Here is an 18,248-nt window from a genome sequence, read left to right as displayed (position 1 = left end):
ACGCACGTACGTTTGTGGCAGACATGCATGAAGATTCGGAAATATCAAGGAGTGAGAGAATTGGATGAGTACGAACTTCTTTGTCGATCTGGTCGTGACATATCATATTCTCCTCCGCGGGCTTTTGTTTCTCACTCACTTACAGTGGGGATTGTGATATCAATCAACAAGAGATGGATGGATGGATGGATAGGTATTAGGTCACGCATATTTAGAAATACAAACTAAATACCTCTTGACATTGAGCTAGACCCCTACATTTAACCCGTACCCATCAGGATGATCCATTCCCCTTGGGTCCTCAAACTGGTTCTCCCCTAGCGTCATTTCCCAGAGGTCGGTTAAGCAAGAGAAACAAGACTAACTATCCCGTACTCAATGAGTCTTTTGACTGGTGGCAGTTCCATGTTGAACCATGTTATTCCAGTCCTTGGCCCATTTCGCTTTTGGTGCTCCTGCAGGAGGCACACGAGATTGATTCGTCTGCGCTTGCATTGACGGTGCACCTAGTAACGAGAAGTTGTTTGATATCACATGCCATGTTTGTGCGTTTCTTAGCAAAGACGTCAACTAAATGCGCTGTGGGGTTGCTTTGTGCCGAGGCTCGAGTTCCCGGGCGGAGTTGACGGGACGGGGATCCCCGTCTCTTCACCTCAGTCTGGCAACTTGAAGAATTATCGATATACCCGGTCCGACACTTCATAGACAACCGGAAACAGGACTGAGTTTCTCTTACTATACAGGTTTCAGTGTTTGTGACGCAAAACTCGGTTTTGTTTTCTGCAGGCGATTATTCTCGGTGCGATGAGTTGAACAAGAAACTCGCCATGCTTCATACTGTATCTATTCATATCTCGTCGGCGTGTTCCGCTCGAAACCTCGTCCCTTATGTGGGTAATTAAACCAGACGGTTTACGAATCTGGCCATCCTATTTCCTCATTGGCGGACTATACTCGCTGTATTTCTTCGACAGAGGGCTCATATCTGCGTCTTGAACCAAGAACCTCATTCTGCTAACAACCCATGCTAACCCCAGGGTAAATCTTGCCCCATCATCGTTGCATTGTCCTGTACTGTCCTATCCTGCACAGCAGACACTCCGTATCCGTAGCTGAGCCGGCTATAGTGTGGTGGGCAAAGATCCTCAATTATGAAGTTCTGACTAATACTTGTGTAAAAATATCTGACAAGTGCGGGCGTTGGATTCAGACCTTGAGGCTTGAGGTTGTGGTTGATTCCCACCCGAATCGGCCCGCGGAACATTTTAGCAGAATTCGAGGTCATGATCAGCATGAAATTTATGTGCGAACAACCAACAGCACAGGTCGTAGGTCGGTAGTTGAACAACGTGGTAGTGGTAGCGGAACGGATCCTGCAGACCATCTTCCGGACTGCACGGGTACAGTACAGTAGTGTAGTGTTGAATCTCTCATCTCGTGGGAGTCGATGAGGCTACCCTGTTCTAGAAAACACCTCCGATATTGGGGAGAGATCGCGCGCCACGATCCTTCGTGCTCAGACTTCAGGGCCACAGACTTCAGGGACACGCACGCACGCCATGGTCCGTCGCCCAATCGCGACAGGGACAGCGCTTCTGAGCGGCTTCCAAGCGCGTTCCTTGCAAGGATGGGAGACCCTTCCACGGAGTTTCCAGAATTACGCACTCAACTCACTCGGCCGGCACTCCCTAGGCCTGGGCAGCCCCCGCAGCCTCACCCCTAATACGGACGGGACCTGTCAAGAGCCATGACAGGACCTTTTTTAAGGTAGTGGAGGCTATATGTTATTAGTTCGTGTGGAAATTGCTATTGTCAGCTCACACCGCCAGCCTTCTTTCCTGTGTTTGACTCGTAACCAAGTGCGAGGCGACAAGACTTTTACCGCCTATTCGCTAACGTTCTACGAGACATGGGGTCATTGTTGGATACAGACTTTGTGTCCAATGTTTTGACCCCTGTATCTGATGGTGAGTGACCTTCCAACAAACACCACAGATTCAAGAAATTTGTGCATGAATGCGCCAAGTTTCGAGGACATGATGATCTCTCCTATCCGTGTTCATCTACCGAATGTTGATCATTGCAGCCCAAAGATCAAAGTGAAGCATTAATTGGTCGTCAAACTTGGCGATGGACCGTGCTGCGCCTCACCAATTTGCGAGGCTTATCAGATGTGGCGCTTAGTAACTCTGCTATACTTTGTACTTACTACCCCTCCCACTTTGAACTTCAAATCATCAAATCCCTTCCCCATACAACAAACAACCTTGTCCATTAACGACAAATTCTTTAAGCCTTCAAAATTAGCATAGCACATTTGCAGCTGTCATCATCTCCACCATCTCATCTCCTGCATATCCTGTATTGACGACCCATTGCTCTCCCTTGCCGCGTCACCTCATCCCAAATAGCCTCAAAGCCTTGGCCATCTGAATCTGAGATCCCTGCATATTGAGTTGGTCCAAGTTCTGCATCGCAATGGCAACCTTGGATAACGCGAATCCAACTATCCTGAGTGCATCTCAGCTGCCTACCCGGCAGAAGAAGTCTGAGCCGCGTCGGGGTCCGGATTCCAAATACGACGATATCATCTTCGCGAAGCCGTCGTATCTTTCAGGGCCTTTCGGTCAAGGTCCGGCCGCATGGCCTCGAATGAACGACTGGCAGGATGAATTCTCATCCGAAGCTATTGACGAACAAGAAATTTATGGTATGATCCTTCTCCATTCCACTTGAGTCATTTCGTTGGTGAATTTGCCACTCCAATATCTTCGTGCGCATTTACGCTGGGGCTCGGGGCTCGTGAGGGTTCCAAGTGACTCGAGTACATATCCACGTTTAACAAGACATGGCACTAACGTTGGACAGATCTGATCTCAACAATCTCGGATCCAGAGCACCCGGTATCACTCGGCCAATTGTCAGTGATTAACCTCTCTGATATTCACATTACTCCCTCTCCTTCTATGGGCGTTCCTGACCCCAATACCATCGTCCAGGTGGTTGTGGAGATCACGCCTACCATCACCCACTGTTCGCTAGCCACCGTTATCGGACTGGGAGTTCGAGTAAGACTGGAGCAGGCACTGCCGCCCAACTACCGTGTGGATGTTACCTGCAAAGAGAACAGCCACAACCAAGATGACCAAGTCAACAAGCAATTAGGCGATAAGGAACGAGTTGCTGCAGCTTTAGAGAACGACACTCTGAAGGGAGTACTGGACAAGATGTTGGAAACTTGCGCTTAGTCATGACAAAAACTTCTATTTTTGAAGACTACACTCTTTTAGAAGGCTTCAATATCACAGGGATTCGGCTCGCTGATCTTCTGGTGCGCACCATCGATTAATGTCACTACAACATAGACAAGTGACCAATACGAAGGATGCGGAACATGATCATTCTCGTTCCGAAGCCTAATGGCAGGAGCGAAAATACCACCTTGGTGACCTTACCATGTCTTGAATCTCGGCATTCAAGTTGGGGTAGTCTGGATAGACTGTACCGTTAAACTGGTAATGAGAGACCGCTGGGGAAAACAGCGATTCTTGATTGGAGAGCAAGGACAAGGGGTTCTATCATGGATATCCTTATCCAAATAAGGTTCAGCTACCACGAGCAAGTCACGCTACTCATGAGAAACCTTCCTCCAGTCCAAGTGCAACATCGCAACGAGTGGACATTCCAATATATTTGACTGTTGGAATCTGGTATTTTGAGAGTATCGAGAATGTCATTGGTGTCACCTCGAGCTAATTTTTAGTTTGATACACAACACATGGTTGGGTTGCAACAAATGCATGTGCATTTGCCTTGATGTATGAATACGCACATATTCACAATCAAAGATATATGTCGACTCCTTCAACTTCCTTCGTCCATGAGCCTCTGTTTCTTCTCTATCCTCTCGTGCATAAAAACCGACGTCGACCAGATTCCACGATTAGCTTTCCGTTTTGGGAATCATCGTCGTACCATACTAAGTAGCGCCCTATATCAGCATGTTACTCGTGGAGGCGTCCCAACGTCCCCCACTTCGGGTCGCCGCAAATCCAAACGTCCCTGACCTGACTGAGTCTGGGCCCCATGGTTCATGGTCACTTCAGTGCCTTGACAGGCACTGTAGGCTACGGAACGGAACCTACCGCCACGAGACGTCATGCTTGACTCTGTCGGCCCTTTTCATAGCCAAGAGGCAAGGTCCTCTCTCATAGGGCACTATCAAGAGCCGTCTGTTTTGTGCGATTTCTCCTTTCGTGGCATGTCCTGCCAAGACTAGTAACTCCCGTTTGGCAGGTCTAAAAGAACTGGGGATTTGGACTTGCCGCCACACATGATCATATCATATACCAAATCGGTCAAGCCTCACGGTACTCAACTCATCAATCAGTCTGTCCTCGAAATCATACAGTACCGTAGTCACGCCCCTAGCTTCTGTCTTGGAGACTTCATCCATATCACTATCCTTCAGGGGTTAACCCCCGCTCCCCCAGTGTGTTTGCGGTTTTGTGGACGCCCAGGGATCACAGTTGCATTTCGCTTGGACGGTCTCAAATAATATGTTTGGGGGGAAGCAACCTTGCCTTGCGTCTGCGTGACGATCCCCCGATCTTGCAACTCCCGCGACGCGATCCCCCCGGTTCGATACGAGTCTCGGGATTGGTCCGCCATTGACGTTGCAAAGAGACATGCATTTTATCAGTGGCGATCGTCAAAGTAAACATGATGGCAAGTATTTGTCCGCAACCATCAGTTGTCTTGCATATTCCAAGACACCACTTGCTCTATCCCGCATTTCCTACCTCCTCGTGACGTGGGCATAGGCCACCAGTGTCTTGGAATAACTCTCTCTACAGCCAATGGGGAGTTTTAGACTTAATCGCTGAAGAGCCATGAGTGATATCCTTCATCAGCACCCCAGACTAATGTTACACCTTCAGGTTATGGCTTTAACCCTCGAGCCTTCACCGAGATGGGTTATGGATGTGCCTGGCAGATGGGCTCATGCCCATCGTTCCCGGCACCCCAGCAAACCTTGTGTCCTGTCAATGATCCCTGTCGCGATGCTTATCAACCGCTTCGTCATTCACTTGCTTGCCACGAGGTTCAAACCGTGGTCCCTGAAAGGGCAAGGGTTTCTAGAAAGACCCGTTGAGATCACCGGTTAATCGTCCCGTGGAAGCTTCCACGAAGCGCTCGTTCAACTCCACCATCTTCATTGTTGCTTTGACCTTTGTTTTATATCTGTATTAACAGGACTGTAAGCTTCTGTGTGAACTGTCTAGTGAACCAACTGGGACACTAGTCCAGATCCTGAATGTTATTAACCTTGGCTTTAATTATCTGGTGCGCGATCCGTCGTAAAGCATAACCATGCCATGACGCTACAGTCTGCACGGTAAAGCTCAAGGATAAATCCCCTAGCATCGTCGGCATCTTGAAAAAGGTCCTGTCAACAAACAGACCCCATCGTCGTTGACAAGGAACGTGGGGTCTAACCAGAACAGCATTAGAATGGCCAACTCTACAGGAACTTATTTTATATGACAGAATTGGGAGTAGGCAAAAACTCAAAGAACCTCAACACCTGGCCTTGATTTCTGATTATTGTTCCCTGTTTATGCTGGTCTATATGAAACCTTCCCGTTGACCTGCTTGTCCTCTACGGTTCCGCAATACGCCACTGATCTTCCATCTCATCCTTGCTACCAAACTCGTTTTATCAAAATGCAGGTGGCTATCTCCATCAAACAAAGGCTCAGCCAACGGGGTTGAACTACTCCAAGATCTTTAATGGAGTCGTTCGTGCAGCCCCTGTTCCTCATGTTGGACCCTCAAGACCCTCCCGGAATATCCCGCCCGTTGCTCATCCACAGATTGCAAATGTCTAGATCTCTCCAAGCATCCCACTCTCCATCAGGCTCTGATAGAACTCAGGCTCAAGGAACGTCTTGACGCTAACGTCCTCGCTTAGACCCTTGCGTCGTCGTGTCTTGAGAACAAAGTCGCGGGCAGTTGCCTGTGCAGAAGCAGGCTGGAGTGGACGAATGATCTGCTCGCGATCGAGAGGATCACCAGGCACGATGCTCCAGCTGTCAAACACAAGACTAACCATCGAACTGCCCTGCGTCTTGATCCGCAGGTCGGTTTCGAAGCCGAAACTGTCAATGACAGGCAGTAGACCGTTGACGCGATACAGCGGCGTACCAGCAACGGGACCATCTGACAAAACGTGTCCGCGACGCCGCGAGAGCACATTGTAGACCTCCATGTAGGAGTCCTCAGGGCCCGTTACAGAGACTGAATAGACAGGCTCCATGAGGCGGGGCGATGCCATAAGGAAGGAGGAATAACACGCTCGTCGAGAGGTGGGGATGATTTGGCCACCTCCACGGAAGATGGCCTCGTTGGCTAGTAGCACATCTGTAACCTTGAACTTTGTGTTTCGTATCGCTGTTGCCTCATGTCAGTATTTGTTTTGAACCGTTCACTGTTGCTCCTGATCTGGATATCTGGATATCTCCTTGCAAGGGCCAAGAGGATAAGCTATCTGCTGTCAGGGGGCAAGGGATCGTCGGATATCCTTTTCAATTTGTTCCTGGCAGAACGGGAGCGGTCAAACGGCTCTGTCCGCAATCCTATTCAGAACAAAATCCCTTACACAGTGGAAACAGGTGGTCCCATCGACATTCTGCAAGAATCCACGTTTGGAGACTGCCAAGTCTTTGCCAGCCGCATATGGGCCAGCGAAAGGCGCTGGAAGGCAGAGGTGGAGAGTTCGTGGAAACTCCACAAGGAACTACCTTGTCTCTGTTGCTGTCGAGGTCCACTGCCAATGGTAACTGCTGATAATGAAACATATACAAAGCCCACTCTTCACTTGAAGGATGTGCCCCATACTGTTGATACAACGTTTCCTCGAAACGAGCCACTGGGCAATAGATTGTGGCCCAAGACAGAAAATGAAAGAGTATGCTTACGTTCTTCGCACAGGGGTCCCTCGCGGGTAGCCCAGCTGAATCCTTGTCGAATAGACTCTTTGACAGCATTGAGTGTTTTCTTGTCCACCTGAACTTTATATTAGCCATGCTCATACGATAGGGCACCGCCGCGATCAACATAAGCGACATAACAGGGTTAAAACTTACTTCAGTGGGAAGAGTATCGTCTTGAAGGATGTTGGGCCCTGTCTCCTCAGGGCCAAAAGCCCAAATACTGCGAGCAGCCAGCTTATCCCAGCCATGCTTCTCTTCGAAAAACTTGGCAGTTTTGCGAATGGGATCGCGGATACGTACGGCGCCGCTCTCAATGTCACTTGAGATTCCCTTCTCCAGCTGCTCAGCAACCATGGTGATCTTGTTCTTCTTGTTGGGGGTGATAGCATAGCATTTTGTCGCTGATGTCTCGACAACAGTCTCACAAAACCGCGTAACCGGGTCAGAAACCTTGATGTCCATGTCAGCATACAGACGACGAAGGTCGTGCAGCACACAATCCATGTACAACTCTCCAGTTCCGAGGACAACATGCTCCCCTGATTCTTCGACCTTAGTCTTGATGAGGGGGTACGATTTTTGAATCCTCCTTAGTCCGTCAAGCATCTTGGGGAGTTCGGAGGGATTGATAGGCTCGGCGGCAACCTTAAGGACAGACTCTGTGAAATGTGTGATAGGCCGGAAGATATAGGCGTCTTCGTCATCTTCTAGTTTGGGAGGGATGATGGTAGCGGACTTGACAATGGAGTTGTCGATGCCGCTAAGTAACACAAGGTTACCGGCTGGCACGCCGTCGGTAGGGATGTTGTATCTTGTCTCGCCGATGAACACTTCTGAGATAGTGGCCATAGCCATATCTTCCTCATCGTCCAGGGAGTAGCCTTCACCAAGAACGCGTACTTGCATACCTGGTCGAACTGTGCCGCTCAGTACACGTCCGAATGAGTGAAAGCTCTTTGCATCGGCTGTGTTGAAGAGCTTGGTGATATGAACGACTAATGGACCGTCCTGGTCACAAGCTTTCATGGAGGCAGCGACCTTCGAGTCCAATGGGCCGGTATAATATCGCTCAAGCAATCGTTCAGCGGTCTCGATGGGAGTTGGTATGTGCTTAACGATCATATCCACAAAGCCTGCTGATGGACCGAAGAACTGCTCGCATACTAGCTTCAGAAGCACCTTCGCGTCAGCCTTATATTGTGAAGGTTTGAGCTCAATGCCCAATGAGGCCAACACTGGCCGCAGTTCTTCTGGACTGTCGCTGATCGAGTGTGTGAAGAGTTTGTAGATGGGCTCGAGGATGAAGTGAACGAACGATCGTGCTGAGCGCTCGTCGAGGGGTTTTCGTGAGAAGTTTCGCTTCTTGGGGTTATAGTAGATGTCGCCCCATAACCGTTTCGCAAACTCGTCCACGTTGATATCTCCAAAGGTCTCTGTGTACATCTTGGCGAAGCTCGGTAACGTGAAACACCATCCCATATCTGTGCAGGCAAATAGAACATTGTCCTTCTCAGGACTTATCCTCTTGGAAGCGGCCTTGGTAGGAGCTGTGTTTGTGATAATAGTGTTCACCTCCTCGACAACGTGCTTGAGCTTGAAGTATGCGTCCTTGGGTGGCAGCTTCAGCTCGAGGATGAGGCGGTCCATCTTGTTGATGATAAGCGTCAAGGGAATGTCTTCGAGAACGGCGTGCTTGATGATCTGCTCCGTGTTGATCTGAACTCCCTCGACCACATCCACCACCAGACAGACACCGTCAACCAAACGGAACGAGGCAGCCACCTCATCGACAAAGTTAACATGACCAGGAGTATCGATCAGGTTGACCAGGTGCGACTTGCCCTTGGTACTGGGTAGTACCAAACTCATTGGCGCTGCCTTGATGGACAAACCCCTTTCCCTCTCCAAGATATGTACGTCCGTATATCTCAATTGCTCATCCCGGTTCTTGCCCACTCTTCGTTCAAGTCGATCTGTGATGTCGTGTGTCTCGAGTACCAACATGTCCATGAACGCAGTCTTTCCATGGTGCAAATGTCCGGCTAATGCTACGTTTCGCGTTTGTTCTGGGAAGTTCATCAAGTCTGTCATGAACTCGCGGTCGAAGAACACGGGTGGAAGGTCGGCTTCCTCAATATTGAACTTCTTCTGCTCGATGGGGGCGATGATGGGCTGGGATAGAGGCTGGGCATCCTCTTCTTCGACACGGGTCTCGACATCGGCGCCGTATACCTGCTCGGCAGTTGGATAGTACTGTTTATCTTCGTGGAGAATAATCGCATTTGATGGGCCATCTGCCAACCCATGAATTAGTATATGTTCGTAGCCTGGGTCCCGGGCTCGTACCGTCAATTTCCATGAGCTCCTGGCCTGTTACACCAGGAGCCTCATCTGGCTCGTCATCGTAGGTATAGTCATCCGCACCAACGCCGACCTCTGAGCCCTCCTCGGACTCGGCCTCCTCGCCAATGAAGTTACCGAACCTGTCGCGATAAGTCAGCGCGCCATCAACTTGTCAAGCTCGAAACGCGACGAAAGAACAAGATACGTACTCGTCGTAAAGATCATCCATCGTCACTGTGTATAGAATAGATGCGCAAATGCGTGTTTCTGTATGCGCAAACAATTGGCGACGTGAGAATTCGGTTTCTCTAATCGTCAATCTTGTCACTAAAGCTCCCTGTCTGGACCTGACTTCGCGCGCGCAGCTCTATTCTGTCGCCAACTTTTTTGATGTCACGTGCAATCGATCATTTATGAAGAGCAAAGACGGGAAGACTGAGGCAGGTACGAGTGGGGCCGGAAATTGACAGGGGTTCCTGCCGACAGCGGCGCGGCGGCGTATTCGCAAGAGCCGTGCCCCTCCAAAGCCTCCATTTCCCGCTGTACGGATCCCGAATTCGAGGGCATTGGCACCTCAACCACGGGTAAGAGGGGCCTCTCTATTGCTCACTTCCTGCCTTACCCAAGATTAGCCTTAAGCTAGATCCATTGGAAGGAAAGTGCTGTTCGCTTGTAGCTGTAAGATTCGCTACTCCCTCAACAAAATTGCCGCCGGTTTCCGCTCCACTTTCCATCCCCTTGCTGATTTATCAATCTATAAACTGAGCTCTCCGCTGACGATCTCCTGATTTTTGTAATCTTCATAACACATTAAATCTTCCAAAATGGCCAACCTTCCTCCTGTCTACATCGTCTCTACTGCTCGTACACCCATCGGCTCTTTCCTCGGGTCAGTATGAGCATTTGCTAGATCTATGTCTTGCAGTGGCTAATGTTAATATAGCTCTTTGTCGAGCCAGACCGCCGTTCAACTGGGAGCTGTCGCCATCAAGGGTAAGATTGAATCGCGCAACGGCGAATAACAAAAACATTCAGTGTACTAAACACTGTTCACAGGAGCTGTCGAGCGTGCCGGTATCAAGCCTGAGGATGTCGACGAGGTCTTTTTTGGCAATGTCCTCTCCGCTGGGTAGGTCTTTTGTTTTCTCTACCCCGCCATCATGATCTCGAAAATTGAGATAACTGCGACCTCGTTGCTGACATGATTTGCCTCCAGCGTTGGACAGGGCCCTGCCCGCCAATGTGCCCTCGGTGCAGGCCTTCCCCAGACTGTCATCGCCACGACCGTGAACAAGGTCTGCGCTTCTTCGCTCAAGGCCATCATTCTTGGTGCTCAAAACATTATGCTCGGCACCTCCGACATTGTCGTTGCTGGTGGAACCGAGTCCATGTCCAACACTCCTCACTACCTCCCCAACCTCCGAAACGGCGCCAAGTACGGCGATCAGACTCTCGTCGATGGTGTTCTCAAGGACGGTTTGACCGACTCTTTCAAGAAGGACCACATGGGTATCTCTGCTGAGCTTTGTGTTCAGGACCATGAGCTCACCCGTGAGGCCCAGGACGAGTACGCCATCAACTCATACAAGAAGGCTCAGGCTGCCACTGAGGCCGGTCTTTTCACCGAGATCGTCCCCGTTGAGGTCCCCGGTGGTCGTGGCAAGCCCGCTATCAAGGTTGAGCGTGACGATGAGGTCAAGAACCTGAATGTCGACAAGCTCAAGGCCATGCGCCCAGCTTTCAAGCCTGACGGTACTGTCACTGCTCCTAACGCTGCTCCCATCAACGATGGTGCTGCCGCCGTTGTCCTCGTCTCCGAGGCTAAGCTCAAGGAGCTCAACCTCAAGCCTGTTGCCAAGATCCTTGGTTGGGGTGATGCTGAGCGTGAGCCTGAGCGTTTCACCATCGCTCCCGCTCTGGCCATTCCCAAGGCCATCAAGCACGCTGGTTTGACCGCCGACCAGGTCGAGTACTACGAGATCAACGAGGCCTTCTCCGCCGTTGCTCTCGCTAACATGAAGATCCTTGGTCTTAACCCTGACCAGGTTAATGTCTACGGTGGTTCCGTTGCCATCGGCCACCCTCTTGGATGCTCTGGTGCCCGTATTGTCACCACCCTTACCTCCGTCCTCAAGGAGAAGAAGGCCAAGATTGGTGCCGTTGGTATCTGCAACGGTGGTGGTGGTGCTTCTGCTATGGTTATCGAGAACCTGCAATAAAAGGGGCGACTGGGATAATTGACGATTTAGATGACACATTAAACAGGCATGTGGTGCGATGGAACGAAAAGTTTTGTCTTGCTGTATCTGACACATGATGATATGGCCTACGATATCTGACTACTCCACGGTATACCCTTACATAGCCATTTAGGAAGAGATATAAATACCATTTTTAATTCACAGGAGACCAACTCAAGGCATGACTTTTGATATGATGACATTAACTGTATAACTTCGATACTGCTATCAATCATGACGTGCTTGGTTATAGTTTGTAGAGTACAGGCCAAAGGAGCTCTAAAACTCCTCAAACATCATATCAACCTTCGCTATAAGAGGAAAACTGACGTGCGGGCAAGCCTTCTGGTTGCGAATTTCCTGTCGCCTTTTGAATCTCAAAGACTAAAAACACAAACGATAGAGGAAAGGATAAAAAAAAAAAAAAAACAACCAAACCGCTGATGAGTTTCATACAAGCACACCCTCCCCGTTTATTTCCTCTAAAAGTTGGCCGCCTCCCCTACTTGCTCGACTCGTCGCTCCCGGATTGTGCCCTGGTAATGCGAGGACTATATCTCGTCCTCTTGTTTGGTGGAGCAGAAACGAGTAATTCCGCAGGTCTCTTTCGTGACGCTTTCCCGATTGGCTTTGAGACGGTCGCTGCAGGCTTTGTTGGAGCAGCTTCTCGGCCGCGCTTTCGTCCCTGCTCCTGCTGCTGGCGAGAGTTAGAGGACTAATCCATCTCCACGTCTTCAGCAGCGCTGGGCGGAACGACACCGTCGTCCATCCATTTGCGGAAGTTCTTATTTTGCTCTTGAACCTCTTCTGGACTAAGGTCCTTCGTCCATGCAGGATTGTGCACCCACTTCTCGAGAAGCTTGTTCTCTCGATGTGCGCTAAGGGCACGGATGAACTTGTCGCGACGTTCACGCTGTTCTGCCGACTTGGGGCCTTGGTCATATACGACGTATTCAGAAGTTCCCGGAGCCCAGATCATCTTTGAACTCTTAAGACAAATACTGATGGTCAGGTTCTCCTTATACGAGACAGCCTTAGGAATGGAATCCTCGTCTGAATCGGCGTCGGGTGAGGGAAGGTTGCGAGAGAGCACGACCTTCTGGAGCTTCGATCTAGGTACTCCCTCGGTGGGCTCAACGCGAATGAAAGATGAGATATAATACTGCCAGCGCTCACGGAGTTGCATCTCATCCATGTAGAAGGTTGTTTCTTCGCGTTGAAGCCATCGCACGGTCGCCTCAGACTTGGAGGGGAACTGTGATCTTGTTAGAGGTCTGACAATTAGAAAATGTCATGGTGACTTGAACTTACCCAGCATATCACGAAAATATCACCATCCTTAACACATTTTTCAGCGAACTTTCGGGCGCTAATCTCTGTCTGGTAACTTGTTTCCTCTCGCTCACGGTTGGCCTGGTACTGGGCAATGAGGTCAGGAGTCTTCTCCTTTACGTCTGTGCTACTGCAGGTAAGGGCCAGACGGCAGAGGGTCTTGAGCAGGTCCTGGATTGTGTACACCTTCCATCCAGTCTTGAGGTAATAGTGTCGCATCACATCCTGGTATCGACTCTCGTCAACGTCACCAGTAATATACTCCTCAATGAGCTCAAGGGTCTTCGGCCAGTAACTGTCTGGGTCATCGTTGGTGTCGAAGAACTTCATGTGGTTCTCAGTAAAACCGATATCCCGAGCAGGCTTCTGTTTATTGAGGCGCTCGACCTCCTTAGCCACAACCTCCTTTGCTTCTTTGAGATCTTGAAGACGTCGATATAGAGTTTGGAAGATGCTGAAGAAGACGAACAGGGTCTGGTTGCAGAAGAAGTTGTACCATGGGCGTGTGAAGAATCCATCGGCCTTCAACTCGCCTTCAGTGTTCAGGATCTCTTCGCTCTGACCAACAACAACGGGTTTGGGGATATTGGGTATCCAGCGCTCGTTGGAAACGTCAGTGTTGGCAATGTCATCGGAAGCATCGGGCATCTCCTCTTCATTCGCCGAAGTAACATCAGGCGTTGTCTCTTTGCTTCCAGAGGCGCTGTCTTCCTTATGTCCGCGGGGTTTGCTACCGTTACGGCCAGGATCAAGAACTCCTCTAAGTAGATCTCCTTTTCGACCGTTACGTCGGCTGCGGCCGTTGGTCAGCTCTGCAGGCGTGTGATCCTCCACTTCGTCCTCGCCAGAATCGGGCTGCATCTTGGGAAGCTTATCCTGAATGTTCTCCTCGGGAATATCGAAGAAGGCAGGGATGAAAGACTCGAAGAACTCCAGAATGCGTTCCTTTTCTTGGCTGCTGTGCTGGCCATTATGTAAACTGTACAGCATCATGAGGCGGAGAAGATCAATGATTGTATCCTTGTCGCTAAAGTCCCAGCTGAACTGATGTCGAGGGACGTCACCCTTTAGCGATCGCTCGCGACGCTGTTCCTCATGCTTTGTCTTGATGACATCGACCAAGTGCTTTGCAGTCAAGTGCCTCTTGTCGTTTTGCTTGACAAGAATGCCCATGTGGTCCAGACTCTTGAGATGCATGTTCTCAGTCTGGGCGTGCCACACCTTCTCCCATTCTCGCTGAGAGAACCGCCACTCCTCATCCTTCTGCTTCATGCGAGCCAATAGGACAGGCACGACGTCGAAAGGATGGGTGAACATGTCATTAACAACATCGATACCTCGATCACCATAAATCTTCTTGCAGATGCGCTTGAAAATAGACGTGCTTTGCCCAGCGAGCGCAACAGGCATCTGGAATGTTTCTCTTTCAGCAGCAGACATGGCGAGCATGTTTTGAGCAATAGGCTCCAGAAGTTGGATGCACTTAATGTTAGCTTCAATGTTGAAGTCATAGTCGTGGCGCTCTTCCTCGATACGGTGCAGGCCTTCCTCAAACTGGTTCTTTCTATGAGCAACGAATCCGCTATCCTCCGACGCCCACGTAGGGTGTGAAGCCCACTCATCATTGAGAACAGAGTTGCAGAGCTCGTCTCGGCCGCTGCAGGGTTTGAGGCGCTCTCGCTTGGGAAGTAATCGATAACTAGGTCCATACCCACGACAGTTGCTGAGAGACACCTTCTCTGTCGGGGGCGCAGGACGATTGTCGATGATGACATCTTGAGTATCGACGCCAACAAAGGTCTTCCAGAAGTTCATCAAGTCGGGGTTTGCGCCGATGAACAACGCACCCTTGTGAAATAATGTGTTTCGGTCGATGATGTTCTGACTGAAGAGGTTGCAAAGTTTCAAGAACTCATTCATGGAAGATCGATTACTAAGGAACTTCTTAACGCGTTCGAAGAAGGCAATCTCCTCCTGACTAGATGTCGAGGAGGGTTTAGCAGGGTAGGGCTCTGGCATAACCGGTGTAAGAGTTGGCTCGACTGCTGAGTTGTCACCTCCTGGTCTGGCATGGTTGAGTTTAGGTCTCTTGTGACCATTCGCAATAGGAGGAAGAGTCCGCGTAATTAAGGTCGCGTCTGCAAGAACGGTTGCAGGCTGAGTAGCTTGCTTGTCGGCTCGGGGTCGCTTCTTGTTGTCTTTAGTGGCGCTAGCGGGCGGCGCAAAGCTACCAAGAGGAGGCATCTTTTGTCCATCTCTCATAGCAGGCTGTGGTGTCTGATTGGGACCAGATGGGGGTCCATCGTCCATACGGTTGGGGGTCTGCTTTGCCTGTCCAGCTGATTCTGGCAGAAATTGTTTAAAATCTTCGAGTAGGTCAGGAGCCGAGTTGAACAGGGTGGTAACCTGCGCATATACGTCCTGGATAGGCTTTTGTTCGCGCTGGTAGGTTTGAAGAATTTCAAGGAATTGTTTGTAAATTTCAGGCTTGTCCTGGAACCGGTTCTTTGCCATGATTAGTACATCTGACGCTTTAAGAAGCTGGAACATGAGCGATGGTTTTTACCTTGATCTTATTCACATAGCTGATAGCATGGTTGAATTCAACTGGCCCCCGTCGTTCCATGTTTGCCTGATTTGCTGCATTGCCGTTTACTCCAGCTTGTCCAGAAGGAGTGGGCGTCAAGGCCTGGCGCGCATTTGGCCCCTCCCCAGGACCTGTGCTGCCCTGGGGCAGAGCACGTCGCTGCCCCGAGTTGTTGCTCTCGTTGAAAGCAGCATTGTGGGCTGCAGCTTGAACAAAGAGGCTTGCGCCATTCTGAACAGGCGTACTAAACTGTGCCTCCGGACTCTCGATGCTATGCTGCGGTCTCTGTTGCTGCCACTGGCTACCTCGTTCGGGGAACAAGGGCTGATTAGCTGTGGCAGGACCGTGACCATCGCCCTGGTTTCCGCGTCCTGTGATAGATTGAACCGTGGTGCCCATAGGTGTGGTGACTCGTATTGTATTCGGATCGTTGCCAGCGCCGCACTCGATACGGTAACCGGGAGGTAAGAAAGTGTTGAACCCTTGAATCAGGTTTGGATGCCCGGCGAAGAGCTCAGATACTCGGTTGATAACCCCTGGTGTGTCAATACTGTCCTTGCGTTAGCTGTGGTCGCGACAATAGTGGCGGCTCAATCAGTAACATACGCCTGGCTTTTGAAATCTTTCATGATATCTAAGAATCGGTTATAGACGTCTGGTTGGTCGTGGAACTGGACTTTGACCTGGTCAAGGTAGGTGAGGGCATCCTGGAAAGAAAAGCAGTCAGCAATCGTGTACCAAGCAATAGCAGTAGGAAACATGTGTAGTACAATGAGAGTAAAGTAAAATAAAGGTACGCCGGATTCTTGTCCATGCAGAAGCGCCATGCCTTCTCCTTCATGGTTGAAGATACCAACAAGATCGCCTGGGTTCGCCGGAAGGCTTGCCAGGAGAGCATGAGGCTCCATGTTGGAGAATATCTGCGAGAACAAGAAAACGGGCACTAGGCAAACAAAATGTGATGAGTTGTAAATGTTTCACACGAGAGCCGTCAGGGAATTTGGAGAAATAAGAAGAGGGGTAGATGAAGTTGGGTTGGATAGAAAGGTAAGGCAAAAGGTTTGTGGGTGGTTCAACAGCGGCCCGCGCTGTCGCATCACCAGCTCGCAAACGCAAACTTAGCGGGTGGCTGCGACGTGCGCAAGGTTGTTGGTACCCCTCCAATGACAACATCCCGTCGCAAAGGTAACTGTATTGCAATGGAACTTACATTCAGAATAGGTTGCTGCCCCTGGGTAATTCCCCCAGGAAGCTGATGAGCTGCCGATGCAGCAGCTGGGTTGAACGGCGCGCTCTGCTGGCCCCCACGCTGGCCTTCCGGAGGCTGTTGCTGCAAAGGACCGCCAAACACAGCCGCAACACTGTTGGCAGCAGCTTGTGTAGATGTCGGCGGTCCACCGTGCGGCATCGGCGCGAACATTTGTGGTTGTGTATTGCTATTATTTGGTCCACCGTGTTGGACCGGTCGGTTGTGCTCGCTCTGGAGTGGCCCTCCGAAGGCGGCCAGGGGAGGACCTGGTGGGTTACCGAGGGGAATTTGAGGATTTCCGTTGTGATTCGCAAGAAGTCCACCGGGACTATGAATTGCGCCAGAGATTCGCGACGCGACCGGCTGGTGAATGGGAATGGAGCCGGCGCTGCTGTGGTGAGGTGTAGATTGGTACCGGTCGTTGGACTCTCGATCTCGATCGCGCTCTCTTTCGCGCTGTTCACGTTCTCTCTCTTGATCCCGACGGGCCATCTCCTCACGTTGCTGTAAAGCTCGGTGTCGTTCTTCCATCTCGCGGTCTCGATCGTATACTACAGGGCCAAGGTTCTGGCTGTTCATTCTGTTCTAAACAAGTCCTCGTTAGTAGGTTGTTTCATTTAGAACGATAGTGTCCCGATATGTCAGAATCATGATCATGGACGCTTCACGATCAGGCATGCTCCTAGGCTGGGAACCTAATGGTTGTCATGCGCGTTGGTGGACTGCGCCTCCAAAAGATCAGGAGAACGGGTGAATGGCAGAAGCAATTCGCGACATCATCGACGAGGAAAAGACTTACACCAGGTGAAGAAATGCCGGCGCCAGTAGAACTCTACATGGAGACGAGTTCGCGCAAGACGTATAGTGAAAACGATGAGAACCCAAAGGCTGAAATGTGTGTTGGCGGGGGGTGATTCGTCGTGGATGCAAAACCCAGCAGCATACAAAGTTGCGAGCTCGCGGCTAGGGTGACGCCGATTCTCTACTGGAAGAATCACGTGGTGATAGGCATTGTGGGGTTCTTAGCGAGCTCTGATTCGTGCGCTCGGCCCTATCTTATCTCTGTTAAATGAGCGATGGCTCAGCCTTGTTGTCTGATGATGAAACTTTTGTGTAGCATGACCACGAGCCCCACCAATCATTATTTCTTATTGTTCTTCTCTTTGCACTTCTGGCTTCAATTTTAAGTGGTTGTAATGGATGCCATTTAGAAAGTCAATGCTAGTATTGTGCACTGGTTTGTTTTTTTTCTTATGGCGACGAGGCTGAAACTCCCATGTGGAGACACGAGCAACTGTTGTAAATACAGGTTGGTTCATAGGGCAATCAATTCTCCGATGCCGGATATGGAAAGGTAAATGATGTGGTGGTTCATGAAATTGATTGGCAAGACTCCTTTGCTTAAAGCAAACTGATATGCTCCTGGCGCCACGAAATCCACAGGATCCTTTTGATCCGCCTCTGTATGTTCCCATGCGTGATCTAGCTCGTATCCCAAATCC

At 50.3% G+C, this 18,248-nt stretch overlaps 4 protein-coding genes across 12 annotated transcripts; 2 read left to right on the top strand and 2 right to left on the bottom strand.

Annotated features, from left to right (window-relative positions):
• The first annotated feature begins 1,628 nt into the window (after nt 1–1,628).
• Nucleotides 1,629–3,889, top strand: FOIG_06210 (uncharacterized protein). Of its 2 annotated transcripts, XM_031205226.1 has the most exons (4): nt 1,629–1,811; nt 1,861–1,967; nt 2,087–2,710; nt 2,869–3,889. In XM_031205226.1, exons 3-4 carry the CDS (start codon nt 2,479–2,481, stop codon nt 3,246–3,248), a joined length of 612 nt encoding a protein of 203 aa, XP_031065475.1. In that variant the 5' UTR covers nt 1,629–1,811; nt 1,861–1,967; nt 2,087–2,478; the 3' UTR covers nt 3,249–3,889. The 2 variants fall into 2 exon arrangements, with proteins under 2 accessions (XP_031065475.1, XP_031065476.1); XM_031205227.1 differs by lacking the exons at nt 1,629–1,811; nt 1,861–1,967 and having other exon boundaries at nt 2,026–2,710.
• Nucleotides 3,890–5,299: 1,410 nt separating this feature from the next.
• On the bottom strand, nt 5,300–9,728 carry FOIG_06209 (elongation factor 2). Its single transcript, XM_031205225.1, has 5 exons — nt 9,548–9,728; nt 9,342–9,478; nt 7,149–9,289; nt 6,981–7,068; nt 5,300–6,453 (listed from the first exon to the last, which is right to left on the bottom strand). Exons 1-5 carry the CDS (start codon nt 9,565–9,567, stop codon nt 5,888–5,890), a joined length of 2,952 nt encoding a protein of 983 aa, XP_031065474.1. The 5' UTR covers nt 9,568–9,728; the 3' UTR covers nt 5,300–5,887.
• Nucleotides 9,729–9,890: 162 nt separating this feature from the next.
• On the top strand, nt 9,891–11,821 carry FOIG_06208 (acetyl-CoA C-acetyltransferase). 4 transcript variants are annotated; one of them, XM_031205221.1, is made up of 4 exons: nt 9,891–10,227; nt 10,282–10,331; nt 10,395–10,467; nt 10,555–11,821. In XM_031205221.1, the coding sequence occupies exons 1-4, from the start codon at nt 10,163–10,165 to the stop codon at nt 11,555–11,557; spliced, it is 1,191 nt and encodes a 396-aa protein (XP_031065470.1). In that variant the 5' UTR covers nt 9,891–10,162; the 3' UTR covers nt 11,558–11,821. The 4 variants fall into 4 exon arrangements, with proteins under 4 accessions (XP_031065470.1, XP_031065472.1, XP_031065473.1 ...); XM_031205223.1 differs by having other exon boundaries at nt 10,395–11,821; XM_031205224.1 differs by having other exon boundaries at nt 10,282–10,467.
• Nucleotides 10,343–17,699, bottom strand: FOIG_06207 (uncharacterized protein). Of its 5 annotated transcripts, none has more exons than XM_031205216.1 (6): nt 17,546–17,699; nt 16,708–17,331; nt 16,104–16,204; nt 15,477–16,047; nt 12,890–15,415; nt 10,343–12,833 (listed from the first exon to the last, which is right to left on the bottom strand). In XM_031205216.1, exons 2-6 carry the CDS (start codon nt 17,323–17,325, stop codon nt 12,294–12,296), a joined length of 4,356 nt encoding a protein of 1,451 aa, XP_031065465.1. In that variant the 5' UTR covers nt 17,326–17,331; nt 17,546–17,699; the 3' UTR covers nt 10,343–12,293. The 5 variants fall into 5 exon arrangements, with proteins under 5 accessions (XP_031065465.1, XP_031065469.1, XP_031065467.1 ...); XM_031205218.1 differs by having other exon boundaries at nt 11,720–12,833; nt 12,890–15,403; nt 17,546–17,678; XM_031205220.1 differs by having other exon boundaries at nt 10,343–15,415; nt 17,546–17,678.
• Nucleotides 17,700–18,248: the final 549 nt, after the last annotated feature.

Source organism: Fusarium odoratissimum (assembly GCF_000260195.1).
Source record: "Fusarium odoratissimum NRRL 54006 unplaced genomic scaffold supercont1.8, whole genome shotgun sequence".
NCBI classification, from domain to species: domain Eukaryota; kingdom Fungi; phylum Ascomycota; class Sordariomycetes; order Hypocreales; family Nectriaceae; genus Fusarium; species Fusarium odoratissimum.
The sequence above is the reverse complement of the archived record's forward strand: the minus strand, read 5'-3'. Positions and strand labels throughout refer to the sequence as shown.